This window comes from Sprattus sprattus, assembly GCF_963457725.1.
Source record: "Sprattus sprattus genome assembly, chromosome: 19".
Classification (NCBI taxonomy): Eukaryota; Metazoa; Chordata; class Actinopteri; order Clupeiformes; family Clupeidae; genus Sprattus; species Sprattus sprattus.
Genome location: NC_137917.1, coordinates 1,650,346 through 1,671,344, shown reverse-complemented (window position 1 = coordinate 1,671,344; position 20,999 = coordinate 1,650,346). Strand labels below are relative to the sequence as shown.

At 44.8% G+C, this 20,999-nt stretch overlaps 1 protein-coding gene across 1 annotated transcript in view; it reads right to left on the bottom strand.

The window, feature by feature from the left end:
• Positions 1–6,167: 6,167 nt before the first annotated feature.
• Positions 6,168–20,999, bottom strand: part of LOC308380066 (neural-cadherin) — a gene marked incomplete at its 3' end in the record, with an annotated part of 138,550 nt that continues 123,718 nt past the window's right edge. The window contains 11 exon segments of the mRNA XM_080857347.1: positions 6,168–6,734; positions 11,365–11,522; positions 12,782–13,035; positions 14,206–14,386; positions 14,754–15,014; positions 15,365–15,535; positions 15,811–15,991; positions 17,095–17,218; positions 17,459–17,586; positions 18,053–18,180; positions 20,608–20,822. Coding sequence (XP_080713473.1) covers positions 6,168–6,734; positions 11,365–11,522; positions 12,782–13,035; positions 14,206–14,386; positions 14,754–15,014; positions 15,365–15,535; positions 15,811–15,991; positions 17,095–17,218; positions 17,459–17,586; positions 18,053–18,180; positions 20,608–20,822 — 2,368 coding nt within the window.

The window sequence follows — 20,999 nt, the reverse complement described above, 5'->3', positions numbered from 1 at the left end:
GAACAACACAGATGGACGCACACAGGCTTACACAATGAACATAAAACACGGAACAGACAAACATATATCACGCTGAAACAAACCAACCGAAACCGACTCGTCCTGGTCCTTATAATGAATAGTATAAGTCAATTATAGCGAACGGGACTTTTTCTATGTGCAAGAGGTTTCTATGATGTGAGAGGTCCCTATTTCATCCGAACAGGTTCAAGTTAGCTATCCCGGTTTTAGAGCGTTCACGATGGTAGACTTCTAAGTCTGCACAGCGTAACAAACAAAGTCCACTGCTGCTCTTGGACGCACTAGTGTTGTCTAATCACATACGCCACTTTAACAAGTCCAACGCGGTGTCGTTTTAAAAACCCGCGTCTGAAAGCTTGTTCTGAGTATATACAGCCGCGGAAAAAATTAAGAGACCACTTCAAAATTATCAGTTTCTCCGGTTTTACTATTTATTGGTATGTGTTAAAGTAAAATGTACATTTTTGTTTTATTCTATAACCTACTGGCAACATTCCTACCAAATTTCAAATAAAAATATTGTCATTTAGATCATTTATTTGCAGAAACATGACAATTGGTCAAAATAGCAAAAAAGATGCAGTGTCTTCAGATCTCGAATAATGCAAAGAAAACAAGCTCATATTCATTTTTAAACTACACAATACTAATGCTTTAACTCAGGAAGAGTTCAGAAATCAATATTTGGTGGAATAACCTTGATTTAAAATCACAACTTTCATGTGTCTTGGCATGCTCTCCACCAGTCTTTCACATTGCCGTTGGGTGACTTTATGCTACTCATGGCGCAAGAATTCAAGCAGCTCGGCTTCTTTTCATGGCTTGTGACCATCCATCTTCCTCTTGATCACATTTCAGAGTTTTTTTTATGGGATTCAGGTCTCGAAATTGGGCTGGCCATGACAGGGTCCTGATCTGGTGATACTCCATCCACACCTTTACTGGCCTGGCTGTGTGGCATGGAGCATTGCCCTGCTGGAAAAAAACACTCCTCAGAGTTGGGGAACATTGTCAGAGCAAAAGGAAGCAAGTTTTTCTTCCGGGACAACGTTGTACTTTGCCTGGCTGAGGTTTGTAAAAGACCATAAGGATTGAACCAAAGCCGACTGGAGGGTCTCCTAGTTCGTCTTCTCTGATGAGTCCAATTTCACAGTAGGTGCAAGACTCTGTGGCTTGTAGGCCTCTCCAGGTCTCCGTCTAACCATCAGACGACCATGTGTTGGGCAAAGCTGAAAATTGGACTCATCAGAGAAGACGAACTAGGAGACCCTCCAGTCCGCTTTGGTTCAATCCTTATGGTCTTTTACAAACCTCAGCCAGGCAAAGTACAACGTTGTCCCGGAAGAAAAACTTGCTTCCTTTTGCTCTGACAATGTTCCCCAACTCTGAGAAGTGTTTTTTTCCAGCAGGGCAATGCTCCATGCCACACAGCCAGGCCAGTAAAGGTGTGGATGGAGTATCACCAGATCAGGACCCTGTCATGGCCAGCCCAATTTCGAGACCTGAATCCCATAAAAAAAACTCTGAAATGTGATCAAGAGGAAGATGGATGGTCACAAGCCATGAAAAGAAGCCGAGCTGCTTGAATTCTTGCACCAGGAGTAGCATAAAGTCACCCAACGGCAATGTGAAAGACTGGTGGAGAGCATGCCAAGACACATGAAAGTTGTGATTTTAAATCAAGGTTATTCCACCAAATATTGATTTCTGAACTCTTCCTAAGTTAAAGCATTAGTATTGTGTAGTTTAAAAATGAATATGAGCTTGTTTTCTTTGCATTATTCGAGATCTGAAGACACTGCATCTTTTTTGCTATTTTGACCAATTGTCATTTTTCTGCAAATAAATGATCTAAATGACAATATTTTTATTTGAAATTTGGTAGGAATGTTGCCAGTAGGTTATAGAATAAATCTAAAATGTACATTTTACTTTAACACATACCAATAAATAGTAAAACCAGAGAAACTGATAATTTTGAAGTGGTCTCTTAATTTTTTCCGCGGCTGTATATTGGGACTAAACTTGAATTCCGAGGCCTTCACGCTGTTCGCTGCAGCGCCGGGTATATATATATATAAACTACTTTACAAATGGTGTCTGTCTCACTCTCTCTCTCTTTCTCGCACACAGTCTTTCACTTCACACACACAATTTTCTCTGTCTCTCACTCTCAAAAATTCTGCACATAGAATTAGCGTAATTCGCTTACCAGTCTCCGTTCAAAGTTTTTGAAGCGTCGGCTTGTATTCTCTGCTGTTTCATAGAGTTAATAACTCCCGATTCGAAGGACCATCTAACAGAATATTAATAAGCACGCTAAAGTTGAAGAATGGACTGGAGGCAGAGTCAGTTTTAGTTGGTTTGTATTTCAGCGTGGAGACCCCTCTCGGTTGTTGGTTCAAGGAAAGTCTAACCTGATAGCAGTATGCTATCGCATTTATACAATTCAGGTTACAGTACAAAGGGAGAGGGGAAGGGCCACACCTTTTTAGGTGAGAGAAGGGGGGTGGGGGTTACAGTCAGAGGTTCACCTATGGGGGGATGATGCCAGGACACAAGGCCTCTAGCAGGAAGAGGGGGAGGGGAGGGTCACATGTCATTTGCATTGGATCTCAGTGAGAGACAGACCTAGTACACATGTAGAGTGAGTTGTAGATACAGAGAAGTACATCTTTACCTATAATAATAACAATAATTCCAGTTCCATCAAGATGATACACAAATGTATCTATCTCTGTCACGCAATTACCAAACCCCACTTCAAGTCCTATATCAGTGTCTTGCAGATGTCGACATATGGATGTGTCAGAATTTTCTCCAGCTTAACAATGAGAAAACTGAAGTGATTTTATTTGGCAACAAAAAGGACAGGCTTGAACTAACGTCACTACTTTCTAATAACGGACTCCAGGTTAAGACCACTGTAAAAAACCTTGGAGTCCAAATTGACAGTGACCTCACTTTTAACAGCCATATCAAGTCAGTTTTCTATCATTTAAAAAACATTTCAAAATTAAGAAATCTTATGACAAAATCAGATCTGGAGAAGCTCATTCATGCCTTTATTTCTAGCAAGCTTGATTATTGTAACGGTCTCCTCACAGGCCTACCCAAAAAAAATATCAGGCAGCTCCAGCTGATCCAGAATGTAGCTGCTAGGGTCCTTATGAAACCTAAGAGGTCAGACCACATTACTCCCCTGCTCAAAACTTTACACTGGCTCCCTGTCAGTCAAAGAATAGATTTTAAAGTATTGTTGCTTGTTTTTACATAACTAACTGGAATGGGGCCCACTTATCTCGTAGACCTCCTCCAATACCACACCCCCGCTAGACCTCTTAGATCTCAAGACCGACTGTTTTTATCAAAACCAACTGTTAGAACCAAAAGCGGTGAAGCTGCCTTTAGTTTTTATGCTACTCAGCTGTGGAACCAGCTGCCAATCTCTTTTATATGCTCTCCCTTATGCATAACCCTTTATTCATTTTATTTATGTATTTTATCTGATTTTATATATTTACATTTTTTATATTTTGTCTTGTCTTCCTTTTATTATGTAAAACACTTCATTTTATTTGTGTAAAGCACTTTGGGTTGCCATTGGCATGAAATGTGCTATATAAATAAGAGTGCCTTGCCTTGCCTTTATTTAATAACGGCAAATCGCCCACCAAAAGAGAACGGACAGAGTGTTTCCGCCAAGAAAGCCTGATCCTTAGAATGGGAACACAGTGACCACTAGAGGGCACTATGGCAGCATGTCTGCCTGAGTAATGGTACTGTGGCAAAGGAATCAGTCAGACTTATGGCTTGGCTCCACGATGGACTGTCACCTACCTGTCAAAATAACTTTGCTGTAGTGCACTCAGTGCACAGCATATCAGATAATAATTGACCAAACACTGTCACATGCCTTCAGGAAAATGCTTTATTTATTAAACTTCATATAGAAAAGGAATATCTGGAATTAGGTCTCTAGAAAACGTAGGCCTACATATATACATAATATACATTACACAGGTGAAACTCGTAGCCCTGAGGCCCATGTGCAAGAAGTGTGAGCATTAACTGGACTAGATTGAAAGGGGAAAACAGGAGGGACGCATCTACTGACAGAATGGTCGGCGTCAACAACCCCGCACTGGACCTTCAGACCAAACCTGTTAAGTTGTGTGGGTGCAAGCAGTAGGGCCAGTGGCGACACTGAAGTAGAATGTCTTGAGAGAGAGAGCGAGAGAGAGAGAGAGAGAGAAGAATGAAGCTCCAGAACACTATCGTGCTCTAGAATCTGCATTAGAACACTATAGTGCCGTCAAATCTGCTTTAGAACACTATAGTGCTCTAGAATCTGCTTCAGAACACTATAGTGCTCTAGAATCTGTATTAGAACACTACAGTGCTCTCAAATCTGCTTCAAGGCTAACTTGCGTTTGTTGCTTAGTCTAAATCTACTGCGTACAGGCACCATTTCACTTTGAAACACACCAGACACTGTTTTCTGTTTTAAGGTGTTGGTTTGATTGAGCTTAGTTTGTGCAAAGATGAAGGTTTGGATATATTTCGGTTTGGCATATGCCACGATGATGAACTTACTCACTGCACTACAATGTTTGACAAATGACATTTTAAGAAGAAGCCACAACATGGACTGTGCAGACGCCTCAGCAGCCTTTCTTCGAGCTTCCGCGTTTGATAAAAGCACCAAACGTTTTTCAGGAGTTGCTGCTGCTGATAAAAAAAATATCATGACAATCTTTTATTTTGAAAGCTACTAATAGTTTCTGACTTTAGGGCAACAAAAATATATCTTTAATGATTTAGGCCATTTGAAACTGATTTAGGCATTTATAATTCTCTTTTGTTCTCCTTCTTTCGGTGTGATTGTATCTTCCGCCTATTTGCACTCATCTTCCTTTGCAGTGGACCTTACAAAGCACGTCTGACTGGTTTGAGATACATTCATATGACTGTGCCACGACACAGGGGAGTGTGTCACCTTGCTGCGGAACACGGGGCTCAGAAAGTGTCACAAATGATTAGCCTTACAAAAAAAACATCCATGGAGGAACGACAGGGAAAAAAAGTACAGTCTTGAAGAAACTTCAACACAGAATAAACACATCAGGGGCAGATATCGATTCATGGAGGAGTACAATAATAATTCCTCAACTGCCAGGAAGTCATATACACTGGCTTGCTCTTTGTAGCATTGTAAAGGAACTCAACACCAACCCTCCCTAAGATGCTCTATCAACATGGCAAATATATATATATATATAAATATATATATTTAAATCAAAAGGATCACAATTGTTTTTTAGTTATTGTGAAAGATTTGTCCTCATTTGTCAAAGGAGTCTGTGCTTATTCATCTAAACGTGATTAAATCATGTTTGTTTGCAGCCAAGTTAAGTTGTGATTAATGGCGCTTGACTGTCAAACTGACTGCATGAATTCTAGCGTTATCAATTGAGCATTTGGGTGTGAGGGAGAGAAGGAGTGAATACGTCCCAGATTCACTGCTCAACGTGCCACTTCTCTCCAGGCACGCCTGCCACAGCTCTTCCCATCTCCCTGCCTAAACTCATCTGTACATAGTGGGAGTACATCAAGTGGAGGCCACCAGGAAAAGGCATCTTTAATTAAACAGACTGGGGGAGGCCAATAGTAACTCACAAAAACGTCTTCCCTTGAAGGTCATAAAAAAAAATAACACAGTAATCCACTGGCTTTGTTCCCTGTATAAAGAATATTTCAATGCTAAAATAAATACAGTACATTTATGAAAAAAAATGAATAGTTTATCACTCAATAAATAAAACTTAAAATGTCATTTCCAGCGTCAGGGCATCTTCTCCCCTGCTGGCTGGTAAAGCTTCTGTTGTGTGAGTGTGTGTGTGTGTGTGTGTGTGTATGTGTGTGTGTGTGTGTGTGTGTGTGTGTGTGTGTGTGTGCGCTTGTGTGTAATGCTGAACACCAAAACCAAGCAAACACATAATCAAACAAAACAACAGAGTCAATGGATAGGGATCGCTCGCTTCTCTTCACAAGCTACCCTGATCATCATTTCAAAACCAGAAACAAACCAGCACAACCAAGGACGGCTACACAACAGTCCTGCACACAAAGACACAAGCCCAGCATTATAGTTGCTGCTCCTGCCGCCCGTGACCCTGGCCACGGCCCTGGGTTGGGGTGGGGCTCCGCACGGCCTCCCGGTAGGTGCCGAGTGGCAGTTCGGGCCGGCGGTACAGCTCAGTCAGGCCTTCGAACTTGGGCCCCCAGTGGCGCAGGCTCTCGTAGCTGAAGTCAGCGTCGGCATTGGTGTCGGCAAGGGCCGAACCCAGCGAGCTGAGGCTGCCGACGCTCGACGCGCCCTCGCCCTGGCCCTCGATGCAGTAGACACGGTACGTGTCCAGCGGGAGGGCCAGGCTGTCGTTGTCCGCCTCCCAGATGATGCGTGAAACGTAGCTCTTGAAGTCCATGGGGCAGTGGTGGTGGTGATGGTGGTGGTGCGGGTGGGGGATGGTGGCCACGACGTGTGAGGCGTAGGAGGGGTGCGGGGCAAGGCCACCGGCGCTCACCGTTAAGGGGTGCACCTCCTCCTGGGAGCCCTGGGAGGACTTGATGAGGGGCGCGGTGGTGCAGGAGGACGACTGGGACAGGCTGGAGCACAGCGGGCGCTTCAGCTCGGTGATGTCGTAGGCGTTCTGGTGAACGGGGAAAAATAGGTCAGTCTGTCATGTCCTTCATTTCACTCCACAGACACAGTATATCATACAAACAGCTGTGTACACACACACACACACACAGGTGTTTGTGCGTGCATGTGTGTGTCTCTAAGCACACAAGCTCAATCACAGTGTTTGAAATGATATATCTACGTAATGTGAATCTGCAGCAAAAACTTCTGCCCCTTCAGAACCGTTTACTCCTCAATCTGAAGAATGGATCAACTATGATTCGCTGAAGCCTAAAATAAATTAGTCTCCAGTAGTTGTAGGTGTATGTTGTATGAGAAAATGTGCACCTGTACTGTAAGTTACTTTGGATAAATGAATGCTAAATTAATACATAGATTTGGTTTTCTCTTGACCCTGAGCATGTGCTTTTGAACGTGTGCAGTCCATGTGCTCCGGCCTGCATGTAAACGTTTTTGGTGCCGCACAGGCAGTCCGCACACTGGTGACGGTGTTTGCATCATGTGCAGACCTAAACCTTGCCGTGTTCACGGCCGGCAGTATACTTCAGACTTAAGGATGTCAGCCTAAGCGCTGATGTGACCTAAAGTGATGGCAAATCAATGCTGACCCTCCCTGGAGCCCCAGAGCATGACTGCACTAATGGCTGTTTAAGTGTGTAAAGTGTGCTTGTGTGTGAGTGAGTGTGTGTGTGGGTGGGTGTGTGTGTGTGTGTGTGCGTGTGTGAGTGTGTGAATGTGTGGGAGTGTGGGTGTGTGTGTGTACATGCGTGTGTGCGTGTGTGAGTGTGTGTGTATGAGGGGCTGTGTAGGCCATAATTCAAACTTGCCTCTCATACACACCATTGAAGACCTTTTGCCTTTTTACAAACACTACTGAAATACACTCACATTCACTACTGAATACCTCTCACGTATACTAGTGAAAATGGAACCTCACACAATGACAACTGAAAACCTCACATACTCATGAGTGAACACCTCTCACACATACAACTGAAAATGTAATCTCTCACACGCACAACCCAAAATGTAACCTCTCACATATACAACTGAAAATGTAACCTCTCACACGCACAACTGAAAATGTAACCTCTCACATTCATTACTCAAACTTGCCTCTCATACACACCATTAAAGACCTTTTGCCTTTCACAAACACTCCTGAAATACACTCACATTCACTACTGAACACCTCTCACGTATACTAGTGAAAAAAGGAACCTCACACAATGACAACTGAAAACCTCACATACTCATAAGTGAACACCTCTCACATACTATTGAAAATGTAACCTCTCACACGCACAACCCAAAATGTAACCTCTCACATATACAACTGAAAATGTAACGTCTTACACACACAACCCAAAATGTAACCTCTCACATATACAACTGAAAATGTAACCTCTCACACATACAACCCAAAATGTAACATCTCACATATACAACTGAAAATGTAACCTCTCACTTTTACAACTGAAAATGTGACCTCTCACATATACAACTGAAAATGTAACCTCTCACACATACAACTGAAAATGTAACCTCTCACACGCACAACCCAAAATGTAACCTCTCACATATACAACTGAAAATGTAACCTCTCACACATACAACTGAAAATGTAACCTCTCACACGCACAACCCAAAATGTAACCTCTCACATATACAACTGAAAATGTAACCTCTCACACATACAACCCAAAATGTAACCTCTCACATATACAACCCAAAATGTAACCTCTCACATATACAACTGAAAATGTAACCTCTCACACATACAACCCAAAATGTAACCTCTCACTTATACAACTGAAAATGTGACCTCTCACATATACAACTGAAAATGTAACCTCTCACACATACAACTGAAAATGTAACCTCTCACACGCACAACCCAAAATGTAACCTCTCACATTCATTACTGAACAAGTAACCTCTCACATATACAACTGAAAATGTAACCTCTCACACGCACAACCCAAAATGTAACCTCTCACATATACAACTGAAAATGGAACCTCTCACACGCACAACCCAAAATGTAACCTCTCACATATACAACTGAAAATGTAACCTCTCACACGCACAACCCAAAATGTAACCTCTCACTTATACAACTGAAAATGTAACCTCTCACACGCACAACCTAAAATGTAACCTCTCACATATACAACTGAAAATGTCACCTCTCACATTCACTACTGAAACTGCAACCTCTCACACACAACTAATTATAGGACCATTTACTAAGCAAGATAAGACAATTGTATATATGCTTCATACTTTGTGTGCACAAAAGTTTACTGTACAAAATACAGTAGATGCACACAGTTTTAACAATTTAACTGATCATTTTGTCTTATAATCCCTTAAAATAAGCTATCTAAGCTATATATTGTTTTACAATTTTATTTCAGCTATATAACTGTGTTATATTAGGCAATCAACTGTTATTATATGACTAAAATTATATTATTATTTATATATGTTTAATAATATTTTTTGAAAATATGGAATTTTTGTACACGCCCAGCATTCAATGGCCTATGTAAGCATATTCAAATGGTAGCAAAAGGTTAGTATATGACACTGAGCTTAAACTGCACAAGATGCTTTATTTGATTAATGTTAAATTGTAAATTGTCACACTTACGCATGCAAGTCACTCCATGTAAAGTGTGACTATTTTGGATGAAATAAATCAAGGTCGTTCATACTACATACTATTACACCTCTTAATAGGTATAGCCCCAAATATTAGCTCTCTACTCCCAATAGTTTTGTCACAAAATAATGTTTTATAGGGTGATGGGGTGTCTGTAATTTTAGCAGGGTTTTCTGGAGTGCCATTTTCAAATTGCTATAACTAGAAAAGTAATTAAGCTAGCTCGGAAATTTTACTCTATGCTGAAATAAAATTGTAAAACAATATAAAGCTTATTTTAAGGGATTATAAGAAAAAATTATCAGTTAAATTGTTAAAACTGTGTGCATCTACTGTATTTTGTACAGTAAACTTTTGTGCACACAAAGTATGAAGCATATATACAATTGTCTTATCTTGCTTAGTAAATGGTCCTATAATTAGTTGTGTGTGAGAGTTTACATTTTCAGTAATGAATGTGAGAGGTGACATTTTCAGTTGTGTGCGTGAGAGGTTGCAGTTTCAGTAGTGAATGTGAGAGGTCACATTTACAGTTGTATGTGAGAGAGGTTACATTTTGGGTTGTGGGTGTGAGAGGTTACATTTTCAGTTGTATGTGTGAGAGGTTACATTTTCAGTTGTATGTGTGAGAGGTTACTTGTTCAGTAATGAATGTGAGAGGTTACATTTTGGGTTGTGCGTGTGAGAGGTTACATTTTCAGTTGTATGTGTGAGAGGTTACATTTTCAGTTGTATATGTGAGAGGTTACATTTTGGGTTGTGCGTGTGAGAGGTTACATTTTCAGTTGTATGTGTGAGAGGTTACATTTTCAGTTGTATATGTGAGAGGTTACATTTTGGGTTGTGCGTGTGAGAGGTTACATTTTCAGTTGAATATGTGAGAGGTTACATTTTGGGTTGTGCGTGTGAGAGGTTACATTTTCAGTTGTATATGTGAGAGGTTACATTTTGGGTTGTGCGTGTGAGAGGTTACATTTTCAGTTGTATGTGAGAGGTGTTCACTTATGAGTATGTGAGGTTTTCAGTTGTCATTGTGTGAGGTTCCTTTTTTCACTAGTATACGTGAGAGGTGTTCAGTAGTGAATGTGAGTGTATTTCAGTAGTGTTTGTGAAAGGCAAAAGGTCTTCAATGGTGTGTATGAGAGGCAAGTTTGAGTAATGAATGTAAGAGGTTACATTTTCAGTTGTGCGTGTGAGAGGTTACATTTTCAGTTGTATATGTGAGAGGTTACATTTTGGGTTGTGCGTGTGAGAGGTCACATTTTCAGTTGTATGTGGGAGAGGTGTTTACTCATGAGTATGTGAGGTTTTCAGTTGTCATTGTGTGAGGTTCCAATTTCACTAGTTTACGTGAGAGGTATTCAGTAGTGAATGTGAGTGTATTTCAGTAGTGTTTGTGAAAGCCAAAAGTTCTTCAATGGTGTGTATGACAGGCAAGTTTGAATTATGGCCTACACGGCCCCTCATATGTGTGTGTGCCTATTTGCATGAGTGTGTGAGTGTGATTGTGCGTATATGTGTGTGTGAGTGTGTGTGTGTGTGTGTGAGTGAGTGAGAGCGTGAGTGTGTGTGTGTGTGCGTGAGTCAGTGAGTGAGTGAGTGAGTGAGTGAGTGAGTGAGTGAGTGAGTGAGTGTGTGTGTGTGTGTGTGTGTGTGTCAGTGAGTGAGTTTGTGTGTGTGTGTGTGTGTGTGTGTGTGTCAGTGAGTGAGTTTGTGTGTGTGTGTGTGTGTGTGTGTCAGTGAGTAAGTGTGTGTGTGTGTGTGTGTGTGTGTGTGTGTGTGTGTGTGTGTGTGTATGTGTGTGTGTGTGTGAGTGAGTAAGAGCGTGAGTGTGTGTGTGTGTGCGTGTGCGTGTGTCAGTGAGTGAGTGTGTGTGTTTGTAAATGTGTGTGTGTGTGTGTGTCCGAGAGTGTGTGAGAGTGTGAGTGTGTGTGTGTGAGTAAATGTGTGTGTGTGTGTGTGTGTGTACCTGGTCCTGTTCCCCTCCCCCCTCCTCGTTGTAGTTCAGGATGTTCTCCCGGATGTCCTCCCAGCTCTCGTGCTCCGCCGGGATGTGGTAAACGCCGTGCTTGCGGAACTTATTGCGGCTGCCCTTCTGGTTCCACACGGTCACGGCGACCAGGACGGCTGTAGGACAGCAGAAGAAGTGGGTCAGAGAGGAAGAGAGAGAGAGGGGGGGGGGGTGGAGGTAGAGAGGTGCAAAGAGAGGATAGACTATCTCCAGTGTACCCTGAGGCATTTAAAGGTATAGATGCAGTGTGTACATGTGTGACTTTAATGGTGTAAATGTATGTGTGTGAATGTGTGTTTATGTGGACTTTGAGTGGGCCTCAGGAAACGGAGCTCAGAGCTTCACCCCTGCTCCCACATGCTCCTCTTCCCATGCTCCTCTCCTCCTGCTCCTCTCTTTCTGCTCCTCTCCCACATGCTCCTCCCCTGGGCCCCAGGCCCCCACATACATAGGAGCAAGAACCGCTTACAGTCTACACTTACAGCAGAAGGCTGCAAAGAAGCACTCCCTTCTTTCTCTAGTTCTCTGGGTATTCTCATCACTGCTTTGTGTCTCCCACAAATAAAATGTTTGCCTTTTCCCTTTTCCCCCCTTCTTTTAGTACACCATACACCCACCCCCCGACCCATCTCTGTTCCCCCCCCCCGACCCATCTCTGTCTAGCTGTTTTCCTATCAGTCTATCATCTTGTTTCCCTCTCACCGATTATCACCTCCAGCAGAGCCGTCACTCTGTGCAGTGTAAAACCGATGTTCATAGAGTCCGTGTGAAGACTAAGGTCATAGGGCGTGTGTGCATCTAAGAAAGTTTGGCGGTCATGAAGGCCGGGAGTTGAAGGGTAGCTATCTGATCAGTGTGTACACATGTGATGAAAGTGTGAGTTTTAGGGTAGCTATCTGATCGTGTGTTTACATGTGCTGAAAGTGTGAGTTTTAGGGTAGCTATCTGATCGTGTGTTTACATGTGCTGAAAGTGTGAGTTTTAGGGTAGCTATCTGATCGTGTGTACACATTTGCTGAAAGTGTGAGTTTTAGGGTAGCTATCTGATCAGTGTGTACACATGTGATGAAAGTGTGAGTTTTAGGGTAGCTATCTGATCAGTGTGTACACATGTGATGAAAGTGTGAGTTTTAGGGTAGCTATCTGATCAGTGTGTACACATGTGATGAAAGTGTGAGTTTTAGGGTAGCTATCTGATCAGTGTGTACACATGTGCTGAAAGTGTGAGAGGCAGTGAAACATATACGTCTGAGCATTTCAATTTAAGCGCATACCAGGTGATACGTATAACAGGTTAGATATGCAGCATAACGCATTTGTGCCTGACTCCAGTGTACGCACAGTGGTGCATGCAGCCCAGTCCATCCCCACTCACCGAGGAAGACCAGCAGGCACATGCTGATGGCCAGTATGGAGCTGGGACTGAGCGAGGCCAGATATATGGCTTTGGCACGGCCAACCTCGCACCACTGGCCCCGGAAGCCATCGGCGCAGCGGCACTGGTAGCTATTGGTGGATTGGGCCATACAGGTCCCGCCGTTCCGGCAGGTCGAGCCCCGGCACGGGGACGGGCCGCAGCGCTGCATCCCGGATGACTCGTCCAGCACCAGAACCTGACCCGACGGACACCTGGTCAACAACAATCAAACAAACAAACAAAAACAAACAAACACAGTGGACTTTAGAAACATGGAGCATGCCTGAAACAAATTGCACTTTATGTCTGTAAGTGGATGGAAGCAGAGTCAGGATTTAAAGTGGTCAAATGGCAATTCTATTGACAGTTTAAAAGCAGCCAACTTCAGTCCTTTTACCATTTAAAGTGTTCCTAGTCCACTAAAAGTGTACTACTTTGACCAAATTGGCTGTCTTTAGTATAGTTAGGTATGACATTTCTTGACAGTAAGTAACACATAAGAAATGTGTGATGTCCAACATAAAATAAGATAATGAATAGTAGTTATATAGTCTAAACACACTTTAAGCCACTTTACAGCAGAGTGACATTCTAAACATGAAAAGAGATGCATTTATGTGTTTAATGCATTTAGCATTCTACGCATGTGTGTGACATGGCAGTACGTTTATGTGAAGTGTGAGGTAGTGTGTGTGAGGTGACCGTAAGGTTAGGTAAAGTGTGAGGTAGTGTGTGTGAGGTGACCGTAAGGTTAGGTAAAGTGTGAGGTAGTGTGTGTGAGGTGACCGTAAGGTTAGGTAAAGTGTGAGGTAGTGTGTGTGAGGTGACCGTAAGGTTAGGTAAAGTGTGAGGTAGTGTGTGTGAGGTGACCGTAAGGTTAGGTAAAGTGTGAGGTAGTGTGTGTGAGGTGACCGTAAGGTTAGGTAAAGTGTGAGGTAGTGTGTGTGAGGTGACCGTAAGGTTAGGTAAAGTGTGAGGTAGTGTGTGTGAGGTGACCGTAAGTTAATGTGAAGTGTGAGGTAGTGTGTGTGAGGTGACCGTAAGGTTAGGTAAAGTGTGAGGTAGTGTGTGTGAGGTGACCGTAAGGTTAGGTAAAGTGTGAGGTAGTGTGTGTGAGGTGACCGTAAGTTAATGTGAAGTGTGAGGTAGTGTGTGTGAGGTGACCGTAAGGTTAGGTAAAGTGTGAGGTAGTGTGTGTGAGGTGGCAGTAAGGTTATGTGAAGTGTGAGGTAGTGTGTGTGAGGTGGCAGTAAGGTTATGTGAAGTAGTGTGTGAGGCAGCAATAAGATGAGGTAGTGTGTGTGTGTGTGTGTGTGTGTGTGTGTGTGTGTGTGTGTGTGTGTGTGTGTGTGTGTGTGAGCTAAACACTGCGGTCCCCTCACCGGCACTCGTGTTTCCTCCACAGGTCCACGCAGTAGAGGGGGCTCTGGCAGGGCCTGGCACTGCAGGCGTCTGAGTGGCAGCCAGGGGTGACCCCGCGACGCTCAAGCACCGTGCTGAACTCTGTGCTCTGGCCGTCCAGCGGTAGTGTGTGCCCGTTTAGACGCATATCACGCATGCAACCTGCACACACACACACGCACACACACACACACACACACACACACACACACACACACACACACACACACACACACACACACACACGGGAAATTAACATAAGGATCCTAGCTGACCCCCTCTGACATGTTCACCCTGAGTTCACCCAAGACTGTACACCATTATGGACATAAAGACCCCTTTGCACCACTCACTGATAAAGGTGATTATTGTAAAGGGCACTGGGGAAAATACACATAAGGGGACAGGAGAGAGAGATGAAACGGTCTATAACAGGAAGACTGGGAATAAACGAGAGCATCTAGAACCACTATCAAAGTCAAAGTGAGAAAAAGACTAAAGAATAAATCAACACTGGGCTGGGTCTGACCTTGGAAGTCTACGCGTGTGCCGTGGGTGCCGCCATTGCCTAGCAGCACGCTGGACGGGTTCACCACAATCTCCCTCCTCTGTCCCAGCGCGGCAGTGACCTCCCGTGACCCGCCGCCCCGATCCAGACGCAGTGTGAAGAGGTTGTCATGGCGAAGCAGGCTGACCAGCAACCACTGGCCACCGTCAACGCGCTGACCAATCAGACGCAGGGAGTGGGCACCGTCGCCAAGGTTGGCGCGAACGCTCAGGTGTCCGTCTGCTATCTGTTCACACCGACACAGGCACAAGTCCTTTCAAGTTACATTCATACATTTGGTAATTGACCAAGTCAAGTTTGTTATATCTCCGTAGCATCGGACATTATAGTGGTCTGGTTTGCTATCTGATTTCTAATGTCAGCCAAAAGCTTCACAGCAGTTGTGGATATGAGTTTCAGATTCAATACAGCCATGTACATCAGCACAAAAGGGAGAAACATGTAAGCCAGTAATACAGTACTGTATGCTCTTCACTAACATTGCACTGTGCAATCTGTTATTTGGGGTGCTGTTGGGCCGGGTGGGTGCAGTGAATCGTGGCTGTGTGTAGGGTGTGGAGTTGACATGTCACTGACCTCCAGGACGATGTACTCGTTGGCATCACGTGAGGTCATGCTGAGCAGGCTGCCCGAGGAGGCGCGGGTGCGCAGCAGGAGCTCGGCGTGGGTCGAGCGGGGACTTCCACCCCCCCGCAGCTGGTAACGCAGCACACTGTCCGGCTCAAAGGACCAGTCCGGCAACGCTAGGGTGGGGGATAAGACCTCACGTCAAACTCAAAAGAGATTTTCAGAAACAGAACAATGTAAACTATTTCCCCCCAATTAATCTAATAGCCTTTAATAACAATGGACCTCATTCTGGAACATTTTCGAAAGTGTCTTCTTAAATTAAGTTCAGTGGACAGCTTCTTACATTCTATTGGCATGACTGTAGATAATGAGGCCCACAAGTCCATTGTCACATTTAACACTTTACAATGTTTTAGATAAAAGAGTGAGTTTTGTGCCTTTCTTTCACCTTTCTCACACTTGTGTCCGCTGTAGCCGGGGTGGCAGTCACAGCTGAAGGAGCCCCACTCCCCCAAGCACCTTCCGTAGACTCCGCAAGAGGGACCCCCGGTCGTCAGACACACCCCGTCAGTCAGGGTGCACCCTGGGGTGCTGTTCACGCTCTCTGCTGGGTTACCCAAGTCATACACCTGACAGGACACATACACACACATTAGGTAGAGGCACACACACACACACACACACAATAGGTAGAGGCACACACACACACACACACACACACACACATCTACACACGTCTACACACACTGTATACACACATACACACACAATTAACACACAAAGTATAGAAACACACACAATAGCACACACACACACAAAACCAAACATAGTGAGGTAGTTTTCCTTGTCAGCAGACTGGGGGTCTTGGCGACCTTATTGACTTCCTGTCCTGAGGTGCCCTGGGTCACCAGCTCACCTGACGCAGCACTCAGAGCAGCTGCCACTGCTGACCCCTTATCCCCTCCTCCCCCCGTGGTCTTTCACCCTCCCCGGTCTGATTGCCACTGGGCTGCAGGGGAACATGTCTGGAGCTGGGGAGAGGTTCAGCCTCTGCAGGGAACAATCCCGGCCTTATAATTGCTATAACAGTAACATGAGTTCAGCAGCTGCTTAGTGGAAATAGGAAATGTGGGAGAAGTAAGATGGGGTGTGAATGTGCCCATGTAGAGGGGGGGCATGCCTGTGTGTGTGCATCCTTATCCTTAAATTAGGGTTTTGCCCTGAGTCTGCATGGCTAGCTTTAGCTCTGTGTTTGTGTCTGTGGTCTATCTCCTCCTCTATCTGTCTGTCTGGCAGCACTGCACTGTTCAGCTGCTCTGTCAGAAACAAGCAGACAGATGGTTTTTGGGAGCAACCCCAGAAACCCGAGCCTAATCTAAATAGACTCCAATCCTCAGAAGAAGACATGAAGAAAGGACTGTTTACTCAGATGGTATGGTGTGTTTCAGGACAAAGCCAAAGATGGGCTGTTCAGTTCTGCAGAGTCTGGACAGCCCATTCCATCTCACCAAGCTGTACTTCCCAGTCCTTCATTTCTATATTTTTCAATCCATCTATTTACTGGAAGCCAATATGTAGGTTTAAACAAATTGAAGGGTGCCCAGTTCTTCAGGAGCGGTTCCACCCATTGCATTGTGCATTGGCGGGCCAAAGCCAACATTGAGAAAGAATGCCTGGCCCCCTGGTGTGTGCATGCGTTGGAGAAAAAGGAGAGGAAAAGGATGGTCCATACCTGGCTGTCTACTACCAGGTTCTTCAGACATCCCACAAAGCCCTTGTAGTGGGGGGTTGTGCGCCGGTGTGGGTGTGTCTCTTTCACCCCTCCCACCTGTAGGGGCTGGTTCACGTTCAAGAACCTGGAGACAACATGCAGAACAACATGCAGTTCAGTGCCCTGTGGTCAGGAGAGCCTAAAATGCTACTGCTAGAAGCTGATATGGGAACACACATGAAATCATCCAAGCGGATTGCCTCAATCTAGGTAAAACAACTACAATTACAACAATAAAGAAAAGTAATTGGCACACATTTGTGAAGTTTATCAATTGTATTCCATCATCAAGCTAAACTGTATTACATCACTGTTTGTCCTTTACCTCTGACTGCCTGGTGTTTCTGCGGAGGTCTTGCAGGCCGACTGGTCCATCTCCAGCATATCCACCCCCAGGCCCTCCACCTCGTTCACCGCAGCCCCAGTGCAGTGGTCCAGGATCAGCTGCACCGTCTGCAACACACCAGCATCACTTAGTCTCTCTCATCTACTACAACCACCACAGCAACCACTGATATCACTACAACATAGAGGACAATTGTGAGGCATAGTTGATGATTCTTCATCTGTGATTTAAAAAACAATATTCAGAGGAAGATGTAGTATTGTTAAAATAGTAAGTCCTTCATCCTTCCTCAAAAGTGATTTGGTGAAAACAAATGGGAAGGAGGTGTAGAGTCCCACCACTTCACCTGGAGACTAGCCATGAGGGGAGATTGCTTCTTAACATTTCTGTGATATCGATAAATTGGACATAATGGATGTGAGTGAGGAACTGTATTCTACCCAGACCAACATCAGTGGGCCTTCAGCAGCCTCATTGGAAAGCCTCCCACCCTCTGCCTTCCTCTGTCCCTCCTCCCTCTACTCCGCCCCCCCCCCTCCCCCCGGGGCAATCCCCAAGGCGCGTTCTCCTAACCTTCCCGTCGCTGACGATGTCAAGACGATGCCAGCGGCGGTCTGTGACGGCAGTCCTGGGCTGGAGCTGAAGCGTCAGCGTTCCAGAGCCGTGGTTCACACTCAGAGATGGGATGCCGTTCTTAAGCTCTGGAGGAGGAAGAAGAAGAGGAGGAGGGGGAGGGGGAAGGAAGAACTTAGAGCTGTAATCAACACTTTTCTACAACGTTTTAATGACTGCTACTTTTACAACGGTTTCAACAGCAGTGACGCTGCAACTACTACTAACGGTGTAACTTCAACTACAACATCTTTATGTAATCAGGAGAGGCTTGTTAAATTGAGAGGATGTCTGCGGCTGCAGGCATGGTGGGGAGACATCAGAGGAGTTTGATAAGTGCATCTACATGTGTGTGCCACGTTTCTACACTGAGAGCAGAGGCAGTTCTACACCATGTCAGGCTGGGCCTGCAGTTGATTGGGCTTCAGGTAGGAACATGGGGATTCCACACTTAAAGGAGGTTTTCCCCTCACACAGAAGGAAGGTATTCTAGGTAACATCACCGCCTCCCCGCCCCCCGACTGCTGGCAAAGTTATTCAAAACAAAGTGCCTCAGGCATTTAGGTCCAGTACTAATGACTATTGTAAAACCCTGATCAAGTCCCCATGCGTCATCTGGTGTCATGCTCATGTTTTGACTAAATATGAGCAATATTGCTATCAATACATCTATACAACCTGGCCCCATCGACCCAAAACACTGTTGGCACACACTGTATTGAACAGCATCCATGAAAAATGCTTCTCGACAATCAATTTGTGGTCAAGTTCGATCTTCTTCTCATGCAGGGAACGCTTGGGCCCCAGCTCAATAATCACACAACTAAAAGCAATGTGTAGCAAAGTGATGATGTAAGCGCCAACTGGGCGGGCTATTCAGTGAAACGGCAACAAAACCGGTTGTGGGACAGGCACGTGTGTGTGTGTGTGTGTGTGTGTGTGTGTGTGTGTGTGTGTGTGTCTGTGTGTGTCTGTGTGTGTGTGTGTGTGTGTGTGTGTGTGTGTGTGTGTGTGTGTCTGTGTGTGTGTGTGTGTCAGTGGGGCTGCACTATCTGACCTTCAGGAGTGACCCCAGTATCAACCTCTCTGCTGACCACAACCGATTCAACATTGTGCTGACCACAGCAGCACAGGTCTGCACTGAGGAAAACCAATGCATGATTGATGGTCACACTTTTGACGGTTTCTGACACTTATTGAGCTGGCTCTTAAAAAAAATAAGCCATGCAATTAATCGGTTGGATTAAATTAATTTCTGGCACAGGTGATTTAAAAGCCTTAAATCATGCCAGTATTGACTGCCCTTCTAAAAATGTGGGAGTGGATATCTGAATGTTAAAATCATTTCTCATTTTTAAATTTTGAATCTCATGTGTGACATCCATACTAAGCGGAGCAGGTTTAGTGTAGACTTAAGGCATCTGCATGGTTATCCAATTCACCTCGTACGACTTCACGAGAGACACGCCCTTTCTAATCTGATGATCGTACGACTCACCTCTACCTGCATGGTTCTACGAGGGGCTGTGGAGATTACCAACAGTTTATTATGATGTTACAAGGCCATTACATCATCATCAACAACAAACTATAAAATAAGAAATCGTTTGTTTATATCCCGTGTATTTTCAGTTAATGATCAGAGGCTGTTGTTGTGAAATGAATTACTAACGACAATGACCAAGCTCGCGGTTATTGCCGAATATTTTCTATTATTATACCACACAAACAGTTCTGCTTTTTTACGTCTACAATTCAGGTTATTTTACAATTTAATCATTAACACTGCATGCTCTGCTAACTCAAACACAAAGAGGCTGTTCGAAAACCAAGAAATGTTTTTATTATTGCTGTAATTAGACGACGTCTCCCTATGCTTTATATGCGGCGAGAGCCACGATAGAGCAAGGAAGAAGGGAGATGTCGGTTTTCCTCCTGCATCGCCGCTGGTGCCCTTCATAGTTTTTTTCATTTTTACAAACTTGTCCCTGATCTTCCTCCAACTCCTAATGCACTCCTGGACCTCCAGCCCCATGTTCCCAGCGATCTCTCAGCGATTTTTTAAAAACGGCGGTGCTGTCATATAGGGAACGAAACAGGAAACGTGATTTAAGCCAGGGGTGTCGGACAGCTCGGATCGGATAGTGAGAAAATTCAAGCGGTGCTCCAGAGGCCATCCGAGACCCTCGGATGGCTCTCCGAGGTGCTCAAAGGTGTGGTCCCACTTCAAGGAGGGCGTTTTAGGGCGTGCCTCGTGAGATCGGAGAGCACAATCGGATAAGCATGTGGGGTCCTTTACACCATAACATTCAGTCCACTGCAAAACACTTCTCCTTTGTTCCAATGGCTTATTAACAACAATCACCAGCATGAATAACTCTTAACATAACATGCCCGTTCAGACCACCGTTATTTATGTTGCCCTTGATGAAAGCCTACAGTATAGGCTCAATATATCACTGAACTAAATCCAAATGCTATGCAAACATATTGACGGGAGCCGGTTTGGGCATTACCGAGGGCGATGAAGTCCTCTGGGTCTCCGGGCTGGGGGGCGGCCAGTGGGCCGTTGTAGAGCAGCAGGCCGTTGGGCGCCTCGGTGATGAACTCCAGCGAGATTTGGCTCTGGAAGCAGGGCCTGATGGGAGGGAACCAGGCATAGCCATGGCCGTGGAAACTGTGCTTGGTCTGCTGGCACTCGGGCCCGTCGAACATGGGGGCACATTTACACCTGAGACCAGAGCAGAGGAGGGGAACATGGGGGCACATTTACACCTGAGACCAGAGCAGAGGAGGGGAACATGGGGGCACATTTACACCTGAGACCAGAGCAGAGGAGGGGAACATGGGGGCACATTTACACCTGAGACCAGAGCAGAGGAGGGGAACATGGGGGCACATTTACACC